Genomic DNA, 9,813 nt, shown 5'->3' with positions numbered 1-9,813 from the left:
ATTATTTTCAGTTCAGTTTAGTTCTTAATTTTCTTCTCTCATAATATATTTAGTTAAGTCCAATCAATCAGAACAAGCCCTAAGTTACCTTATTTAGTATGTTTACCAGTAAAATTATTTTATAAAAAAACCAAAAATAAAAAGTGAATTTTTTTAAAAAAAAAAAATTAATCATAATAATGCCAAATGGACCCTTATGATTGGATTTTTTTTGAAAAGATCGAGATTTCTCTCAAAAAAAAAAAAAAAAAAAAGCAATTTATCACCTAATAAAATATTCCGTCGTCAGTTGAAAGCTAAAACCCCCTCATCCCCTGAAAACTCTGCAAAGCGCGACTAAAAGCACACAAAACTCAACAAGCTGCTTTCTTCCTCTTCTTCTCTTTCAACCTCTTCATTCTTCTTGTAAAGGTTTGACCTTTCTTCACTTTTTTCATTTGGATATCCTTAGATTTTGATTACCATGGATGATTCTTTTTGGGTTCATTTATTTTTTAAATTGGGTTTGTATACTACTGTTGTTTTACCTTGTCTATGGTTTCTTATGCAAAATAACTCATTAAAGTATTCATATTTAGCATTAGTAAATTGTAAAGCAAACAATTTCCTTGATTGCTTCAATTGATTGTTGCTTACCCAATTAATCAATTTTTGGTTGATTCTGAGCTTTTTGGGGATGCTTAATTAATTGATGGTAGCAATTTGGGATAATTCTGATTGCTTAGATGGTAGCAATGGTGCTAACAATCGCAGAGTCGCAGTTAGCTATATTGCCTATATATCTTAATTATCTTTAATGGGCTTTTGATGTTAAAAATTAGATACTTCGAATTCCAACTTCTGTAATATTGAAGGTTTTTTTTTTTTTTTTTTTTTTTTTTTTTTTTTTAATTAAAAAAAAAAAAATTATTACTTATTTTTAATAAGTGCAATGATAAATTGAGTTTTGTGTGATCCTTTTTGTGCGCAATTTCCATCCTACACCCGAGTGTATAAGTAGGAGGATGTACACTTGGTATAGGATAAGTGCCCTACAAATTGTTGTGTTGTGTTGGGAGGTGGGGGTGGGGGTTGTTTAATTGTTTTGGTGTTATTGATTTGAAATTGAATTTGGGCAAGTGTAGCAACGCCTTTTAGATAGGACCCTTTTTTTTTATTTAATTGTTTGTCGATGGTATGGCGATTGCTAATTTTGATGCTTCTTGAGAATAATATTATGCTAATTAGAGTAAAAGGAGCAGTCTTCCGAGCTAACTTCTTATACGCTGGGACATGAGTTAGCTTGAGTATGTGTGCTTACTTTGGAAGATACTAATCTTCTATGGTGCGATGTTGGGACACGAAAGAATGAAGAATTATGAAGAAAATGTAAAGTGAATGCAGGTTGTTATGTGTGAACTTAGTGTTTTAATTTATATAAGAATTTCACCCTCTGGCATCATCAGTGTCACTCCTTCTACTTGGACTTATCCAGCTTTAAGGTGCCGACACAATAGGCATTACTATGTTCTTTGGAGGGGCAACATCTGATTTAGGATGGGGGTAGTCAACTTGTCATGGTTACTGAGATCGAATGTTCGGCCAACATTTACAAAAATGATCCTGACATGGCCGTACTTTGCATTTCTCTTTACCTTGTGCTTTACAATATTAATCTATAGATGTTGGCAGACTACTGGACTGGTGGGTAATTAAAGCAAAAGTGTATTTTTTTTAGATTAAATGTATTTGAAAGATATTCATGACTCCTTTATCAATCTAATGCATTTTTTTGTTTTCGCCATCATCTCAGTTATGGGAAAGGACGCAAAGAAAAAGGAGCCTGCGGGAAAAGGTAAGGGAAAACAAGCAGCTGGTGGCAGCGATGAGGGTGCTTCAAAGGATAAAGGTGGTTCAAAAGGTGGTAAGGGAGACAAGCTTGGAACTTGCAATTTTGTCAAAGGTAGGCCGCATCCCCCTACCCTTTCCTTTTATCTTCACCCTTGTGCGTAATATCACTTTCACTATTGCTGAACTCGTGTTTTGGTTACCTTTTTCAGCTAGGCATATATTATGTGAGAAGCAAGGGAAAATTAATGAAGTATACCAAAAACTGCAAGAAGGTTGGCTTGACACTGGGGATAAGGTTCCTCCAGCTGAGTTTGGAAAGGTATGCTCGAATAAACTGTTAAAGATTTAAGGTTTTGCCAGTTTTAAAGTAATGCACGAGCTTGATGTGGTTATCATCGTGTCATGAGTAATGGTGGTCAGTGGAAACTCGTGCTGTAGTATGATAGCGATTAGCGAGACTATTTGCTGGCAGTGCTAACTATACAAAATAAGGGGGTAGCTGAAAAAGGTTGCAATCTCAAATTATTTGCAAGAGGAACTATATCTGGATTGCAGATACTATTTTTTTCTCTTGCTCCAGTGATTCACATGCGAATTTCTAGTTCCCTTGCAATACCATCAACTTTTCAACCAAACTAGAGTAATAAAATCAGAATTTTATGATTGATGTCTTAGAGTAATAACAGAACACATTGGAAGATCGAAAACAACTCTTCATATTTCAATTAATACACTAAAGAATTTGTCAATCTGTCAACAAAGCAAACAATACCTTTTTATATCATGAATTCATGATGTAAGTCATGGAATTAAGTCTGGGCAAATGAAGAATAATGACATGGTTTTTTTAGCGTTGTAGCATGCCTCTAAGGTAATAAGGAAAATTTTGCAAACCTACATTATACGGGTGGCATTTAAGGAGCATTAGAAGTTGAATGTAGCATAGATGAGTACGTTAGATGAATGTGTGGGAAATACTTGAGGTATTGGATTAGGAACCCAAATATTTGGAGGTAAGGGGTTGGTTCATCAAGTTGGAATGGATTGGTATGGAATCTCATACTAGAGAGGTATGGATTTTAAAACCCATACTAATCCAAAGTTGTTTGATTTGATTGTTGGAATGGATTTTATCCTTCATTAATAGAATGGATTGTGAATCTTAGGGGGAGGGGTGGGTATGGGATTCCATGGGTATGGGAGAGAGTTAGGACCCCTTGGGTATGAGATTCCATTACTAAAAATATCAACAAATTAGATAGAATGGATTTTAACTCCATTCCAAATGATCCAACCAAACGGCCCTGGTGATAAGATAACGGTGAATCGACTACATTCAATTGGGCATTTGAGATATCGACCTGTGGGGTGTGTAAAGATAATAAAGAGTTCAAAAGAAGTCGAAGGAGACCTAAAATGACTTAGATTAAAGCTGAAAGGGAGAGTGAAATCTGATATGAAAGTGTTCTTTAAGAGCTAGCACTGGATACTACTCAGAAGCGAATGGAGGAAAAGGATCTTTACAGATGACCATGTGAGACAGTGAGATAGATCATTGGTTCATGTAGCCTACCCCGTCCCTTAGGAAATAAGGTTTGAATTTTTACATGCCCCTTTCTGCTAGTTGGATATTTGCTTTATGTTTGAGTACTATACAAATGTGAAGTTTGAAGCCATAACCCGAGTGCCCCATACGCCAAAAAAGGTATTTAAAAAAAGAGCCTTTATAACCCACAAGCTGAGGGAGGTCCACGGAGAGGGAAGGTGAAGGAGGGAAGGAATTTATTAAAAATTCAAAACGTGTGTATCTCAGTCTATGAAAATGTATGTGACCTGTGGTCTTACAATTGATTTTTAGCAGTTCTGTTAAATTGTAGTGATTTGTTGATATTTTGAACTTCATAGTTAAACTAGGTTAAAATAAAAAAAGATTTCTCATTGAATTTGAGATACCTGACATAAGTAAACCGTTTTCTTGAATTTGAGTATTGATGTCTCTTTCTTGTCTCTCTAAACAAACTGTCATTTGAACATGTATTATGAGGCAAGATGCCCTTTGTCATATAATGGGAGAAAGAAGAAACCATAAGATGGAGTTTTGTAAAAGGTAACACTTTTAAATGTGGTAATGTAGATTTTTTTATGTAAAGATTTCTAGCTGGGTGAGGTGATGAAACTCAATTTATACAGACACATATATTGGCGTTTGCTTTGAAAGGATCGCAACATATGGTTTTAAGAGTTTAGGCATATTTTTGGGGAAAAAGTGATGCTTGCATAGCATAGGTGCCTCACCATGGGTATACAGGTTCATGGCATTTTTTCCTGGTATAGCGTTGTTGCCTGTTTTCCTCGCTCTAAGTATAGATAAAACCTCTGGAAAATTGGACCTATTACAGTATTTTATTTCCTAGAAGTTTAGATAACACCTTTGCATTGCCAAACAGAAGTTAATGGGTTTCTTGCAAATGCCATTATTTTTTTGAAGTATTACTTTCAAGAACTAGAAGCTATCTTTAGAAGCTTGGCCAAACAAACTCTTTTTAATGTATTTGTATTGTACTCCGTATTAAATTTGACAAAATGTGCATCGATATCTTGTAATGTATTGGTGCTGTATTTGTGCATCGATATCTTGTAATGTATTTGTGCTGTACTCCTTAGAGTTCACTGTTGCTTTTTTTTTTTTACAGTTAGCTACTACATACTCAGAATGTCCTTCTGCGAAACGAGGCGGGGACCTTGGATGGTTCCCACGAGGAAAGATGGCTGGTCCATTTCAGGAGGTTGCTTTCAGCACTGCTATAGGAGCCACCAGTCCACCTTTCAAATCAACGTAAATCTTCTGAAACTCAATTCTTAATTATAGTTTGTTTTTAACTACTTCACGCTCTGAAATGATCCCTAATTTTGATGATTCAGGCATGGTTACCACATTGTATTGTGTGAAGGTCGAAGGGGCTAATGGAAACTTGCCAGCATCGTTTTTTCATGTAAAATGATGATTGTGCTGCTGGAAATAACTATCTTTTGATATAACTATCCAACAGATGCCCTATGGTAGACCATGGAAGTTTAAACTGGATATTTGCTTGAACAAGTTGTGATATATATCATACATATTGGCTTGTGACGTGATTTATCGTTATTCTTCATCAGATTCTGATTTTCCGTTTTATGTTTGCCAGTTTGTAATCAATAAGGATTAATTTTTTTTTTTTTTTTTTGACAAAGGACAACTCAGAACAAAAAAACTAGAATAAAACACTAATTAACTGACGGCGCCTAGCCGAAGTAGCCAGATCATGAGCTGGACGAACATCATCCCTGGAGACCTTCTGCAGCAAACAAACCTGAAAAGAAGAGGAGATGTGTCTAATTTGTTGCCGAATCCAAATAGTAGAAATATCCAGAGAGGAGTTTCGAAGAGTTGAAATCGAAAGCTGGGAATCAGTGCGAATGAGAATCCGAAGAAAACCACGCTGAATAGCCATTCGTAACCCAAAGAGACAAGCCAATAATTCTGCTTGAAGAGCTGAGAGAGCGAAACACGATCTTGCTGCACCTCCAAGACTAACATTAGAATCCATGGAGAAAAAACACCAACCTATACCAGCACGACAATCGCGGGAACTCCAAGCACCATCAACAACGAGAGTAACAGTAGGAAGTATACAAAGATCCCCTACTAGATGGAGTGAATTTAACCGAGAACCAAACCCAGGAGGTAAAGGGGGGGTCTGCAGACAGCAGATCCTTAGCTGATAAACTACGCTGAGCCCACTGTTGAGCAACTTGACAGACAGAATCTGGCGAACAAAGTGCTTGTCTGAATCGAATGTTGTTCCACTTAGGAAGAATAGGTAACGCCCAAACCTTATTCCAGCATAAAGGACTGATTGACAGCAAAGTTTGTGGGAACCAGTCAGAGGAAAGGACCAACTGAGCATAAACTGATTTGGTTGAGATATTTCCATCCCTAGTGAATTTCCAGTAAACATAATCATCCATAAACTGCGGAGGTCGCTCAAGACTAAGAATTTTAACTGCAATGGCAGGAGGGAACAAAGTATGAACCAAAGTAGAATCCCAATCATTAGAATTGGAATCTAAAAGAGAAGACACCAGAGTCGGGGAAACCGATCCAGCAATGGAATCTTTGAAGTGCACAACAGAATCGGGCACCCAAGAATCCTGAATAATACGAACCTGAGAACCATTCCCAATTTTCCACATCAAACCTATTTTTAAGGTCTGAAAACCATGCAGAATACTACGACAACCCCAAGAAGGAGTAGGAATACGACCCGCAGAATCATGAACTAAAAGTGAAGGGTATTTAGCCTTGAAAACTTGTGACAGAAGTAGCTGCGGATTGTGCATAATACGCCAGGCTTGCTTGGCCAAAAGAGCCGAATTAAAACAACCCAGATGTCTAATACCTAATCCCCCCATACCCTTAGGGGAGAATAAGTTCGAGGACGGGGTAAGAGCCATACCGCGGGACTGATTACCAGATTTCCACCAAAACCGAACCCAGAGGTTATTAATTTTGTCGATGATAGAGGATGGAATCCGGAATACAGATAATACGTGATTAACAGAAGCAACTAGAATAGAGTTAATAACAACCAACTTAGCTGCAGCCGAAAGATGAAACGAGGCAAAATTAGTTAGGCGGGAAGCAATTTTGTCTACCAGAGGCTAAAAAGCATTGCATTTGCTTCTTCCGATATCAACAGGGAGACCCAAGTAAGAACCAAGAGAAGGTAAGGCCTTAAGTTGAAGGGAGGAAGCCAAAAAATCCCTGTAATCCTCCGGCACATTGGCACTGAACCGAACAAAAGATTTTTGTAAATTTATCATCTGACCTGATAAACTGCAGAACTGTTGAATCACCTGTTGAACATTAACACAGGCCGATGGAGACGTCCGAAAGAAGAGAAGGGAATCATCTGCAAAAAAAAAGATGGGAAATAGATGGAGCACGACGAGAAACTGTAATTCCTCTGAAAAGGCTCTGTCTTTCCGCCCGACGGATCATAGCTGAGAAAATTTCCATGCAAAGAACAAACAAATATGACGATAGAGGATCCCCTTGACGAAGACCACAGGAAGGTCTAAAAACTTTTGTAGGATTACCATTGACTAGAATTTGATATGAGACTGAAGAAACACATTGTCGAATGATATGAATCCAGTAGGGAGGGAAACCAAAACACTGAAGGACTTGCCACAAAAAATTCCAACTAACCCTATCGTAGGCCTTGTTCATATCCAGCTTAAGAGCTGCTGACATAGTTCTGCCACGTGCTCGATTCATGTAAGATAAAACTTCATGAGCGAGCAAACTATTGTCCGACATAAGTCTACCCGGGACAAATGCATTCTGACAATCTGAAATGAGAGAAGGTAAGACTTGCCGGAGTCGAAACGAGATGCATTTGGCTATGCATTTGTAGAGAACATTGCATAAACCAATGGGCCGAAATTGCGAAGGTTGCTGCGGATGATCAACCTTTGGAATTAGAACTATAAAAGTTCGATTCCATTCCTTTAGCATATGACCATGCAAAAAGAAATACTAAACAGCAGTTATGACTGAGGGACCGACCACAAGCTAGTGAGATTTAAAGAAAGCCGAAGAAAACCCATCCGGTCCGGGAGATTTTGAATCATCAATACTGAACATGGCTTTCTTAATTTCCTCATCAGAAAAAGGTTTCATTAAATTCAAATTTTCTTCGTCCGATAGCCGAGGAAGATCTAAAGAAGCCCAATCAAACTCAGGGATTTGATTTTGTGGCTGTTGACTTCTATAAAGAGTTGAAAAGTAATTGAGAATGATAGAGCGAATTTCACTCTGGTCATGGATCCAATCACCAGAGGGATTCTGCAAACCCCTAATTTCATTTTTCCGACGACGAGCCTGAACATGAGAAAATAGAAGATGTGAATGAGAATCCCCCAAAGCATCCCATTTGACTTTAGCTCTTTGCTTCCAATACATATAAGCCATCTGAGAATGTCTTATTTTCTCTTCTCTGAGCGAGAGAAAAAGATGTCGATGAAGTTTGGATTCGAGATTTTGGGCTAAAGGGGATACTGATTCATGTAATTCTTTCCAGTTAATACCCCATAACCGCTTATGGGAGACACACCAAGAAAGTAGTTTTGATCGTAAAGCTTCCAATTTTCGAGAAATGGAAAACATGGGAGAACCCGAAATATCTAAGGCCCATGATAGAGTAATGATAGAAGCTACCTCTTTTGACAAAAGACACCAATTGTCAACTCTATAAGGCTTACGACCCTGTAAGTCCTTTTTTTCCCAGAGAATTATAGCAGCGTGGTCGGAAAAAAGAATTGGTTGATGTAGAAGAAAAGCCTGAGGATGATTTAGTAACCAAGATTAAGAGGCATAAGCTTTATCCAGACGTTCGAAAGTTGGATGTCCAGAATTCTGACCATTAGTCCAAGTAAAGGTGGGACCCGAAAATGGAATGTCCATCAGCCCAGAATATAATTTCCATTCCTGAAATTCCGTTTGACCAACAATTGTAGTCGAACCACCCACTTTATCTGAACTATATTCAACTTGATTAAAATCCCCTATTAAAACCACATTTTGATATCTTTGTATAATAGAGGAAATTTCAGCCCAAACAGAAGGGCGTCCCGAAGGATGAGGCGATCCGTACACAAACAAAATATATTTTATTTCATCATTCGGAGTAGTTATTTCACACAAAATTACATTAGGAGAGACCATAATTGGAACTACACTGAGCGGGGCAAACCAAAAAACAACCAACCCGCCACTAAGACCCTGAGAGTCCACACCACAAAAACCTTCAAACTTAAGGGAAGCTAATTTTTTTACAGCCACATTGACATCTACTAGAGTTTCCATTATAAACATGATATCTACAGAAAAGGAGCGGACTAGAGAGCTTAAATACGGAACTTTAGGGGAGTCCGCTGTACCAAGACCCCTACAGTTCCAAGAACCAACATTCATGGATATGTTGGTGACTCTTGTTGGTGAGCCACCGAACCTTTGTCAGAAGGAGAAGTTGCAGACGAGCCTGAAAGAGATTGACCCTTAGAACCCTTGCGCTTTTTCAGCTGCCTGAAACAAGCAAAACAACTAGGAGATGGAATCAAAGGAGGAGTATCTGGTTCAATTTGAGATGCTTGTCGTTTCGAAGGACTGGAACCCCTAACCCATTTCCAGATTTTCTCTTTCCCACGGGCCATGCGAAGACGAAGAGGAATTTCACACTTGCTAACATCAATAGCAGAGGGAGGAGATGAGTGTTCTGAATTTACTGGTGTAGAATCATCAGATGCCGCAAGATTATGAGAATTAATCGGACTTGAAGGAGTAAATTGAGGAGACCAATCCATTGGTGTTGCTTCATCAGGAATTCCAGGTGAATCATCCGAAATTAAAATCAGATTTTCGGAATTTGCAAGAGTATCATCTGAAATTTCAATAGGGGTGTTACCAACCGAAGGCGGCGATTGAGAAAAATCAAATCCCCCTGAGGACGAGTCCGGGAAATACCCAGAACTAGCAGCCACGTTCGTCGGAAATGAAGAAGCAAGAGAAGGCGAAGGAGATTCGATATGCTGCTGTTGCGAATCAGTAGAAGTATGAGAATTGGAAGGAATCCAATTACTTGGGCCCGGCCCAAAGGGATCTGGATATAACGGCCCTGTCGGACCCAGTGGAGGAGGAGAGAAAATTGGAGTTGGGTCCAAAGTAGAGTTACCCAAGTCTTGAAAGAGAAAACCCCTGTAATGAGGCTCAGATTGAGGCCCAAAAGAAGCCGGCCCACAAACTGAAGAAGCCGCCGCATATGGGTCTGGCCCAATAGAGCTGGGTTGACTGGGCCTAATCGGTGGAGAAGATACTTGCTGACCCGTGTCCAAGATTGGATGAGATTGAGTGCCATGAAATATTTGGTGAGGTAACAT

At 38.7% G+C, this 9,813-nt stretch overlaps 2 protein-coding genes across 2 annotated transcripts; one reads left to right on the top strand and one right to left on the bottom strand.

The window, feature by feature from the left end:
- Positions 1-255: 255 nt before the first annotated feature.
- Positions 256-4,985, top strand: LOC145598544 (uncharacterized). Its single transcript, XM_081654918.1, has 5 exons — positions 256-411; positions 1,793-1,942; positions 2,040-2,149; positions 4,524-4,666; positions 4,753-4,985. The coding sequence occupies exons 2-5, from the start codon at positions 1,795-1,797 to the stop codon at positions 4,793-4,795; spliced, it is 444 nt and encodes a 147-aa protein (XP_081511044.1). The 5' UTR covers positions 256-411; positions 1,793-1,794; the 3' UTR covers positions 4,796-4,985.
- Positions 4,986-7,450: 2,465 nt separating this feature from the next.
- LOC145597103 (uncharacterized) lies at positions 7,451-8,851 on the bottom strand. Its single transcript, XM_081653273.1, has 2 exons — positions 8,588-8,851; positions 7,451-8,218 (listed from the first exon to the last, which is right to left on the bottom strand). The coding sequence occupies exons 1-2, from the start codon at positions 8,849-8,851 to the stop codon at positions 7,451-7,453; spliced, it is 1,032 nt and encodes a 343-aa protein (XP_081509399.1).
- Positions 8,852-9,813: the final 962 nt, after the last annotated feature.

Source organism: Chenopodium album, chromosome 20 (assembly GCF_948465745.1).
Source record: "Chenopodium album chromosome 20, dcCheAlbu1.1, whole genome shotgun sequence".
NCBI classification, from domain to species: Eukaryota; Viridiplantae; Streptophyta; class Magnoliopsida; order Caryophyllales; family Amaranthaceae; genus Chenopodium; species Chenopodium album.
The sequence above is the reverse complement of the archived record's forward strand: the minus strand, read 5'-3'. Positions and strand labels throughout refer to the sequence as shown.

What these genes read in the sequence shown, in the direction of transcription:
- LOC145598544 (XM_081654918.1), top strand. Translation starts at nt 1,795, where the DNA reads ATGGGAAAGGACGCAAAGAAAAAGGAGCCTGCGGGAAAAGGTAAGGGA. An exon ending in AACTTGCAATTTTGTCAAAG is followed by an intron (nt 1,943 to 2,039) that starts GTAGGCCGCATC and finishes TACCTTTTTCAG; the next exon opens with CTAGGCATATATTATGTGAG. An exon ending in CTCCAGCTGAGTTTGGAAAG is followed by an intron (nt 2,150 to 4,523) that starts GTATGCTCGAAT and finishes TTTTTTTTACAG; the next exon opens with TTAGCTACTACATACTCAGA.
- LOC145597103 (XM_081653273.1), bottom strand. Translation starts at nt 8,851, where the DNA reads ATGAATGTTGGTTCTTGGAACTGTAGGGGTCTTGGTACAGCGGACTCC. An exon ending in CAATTATGGTCTCTCCTAAT is followed by an intron (nt 8,219 to 8,587) that starts GTAATTTTGTGT and finishes AATCATCCTCAG; the next exon opens with GCTTTTCTTCTACATCAACC.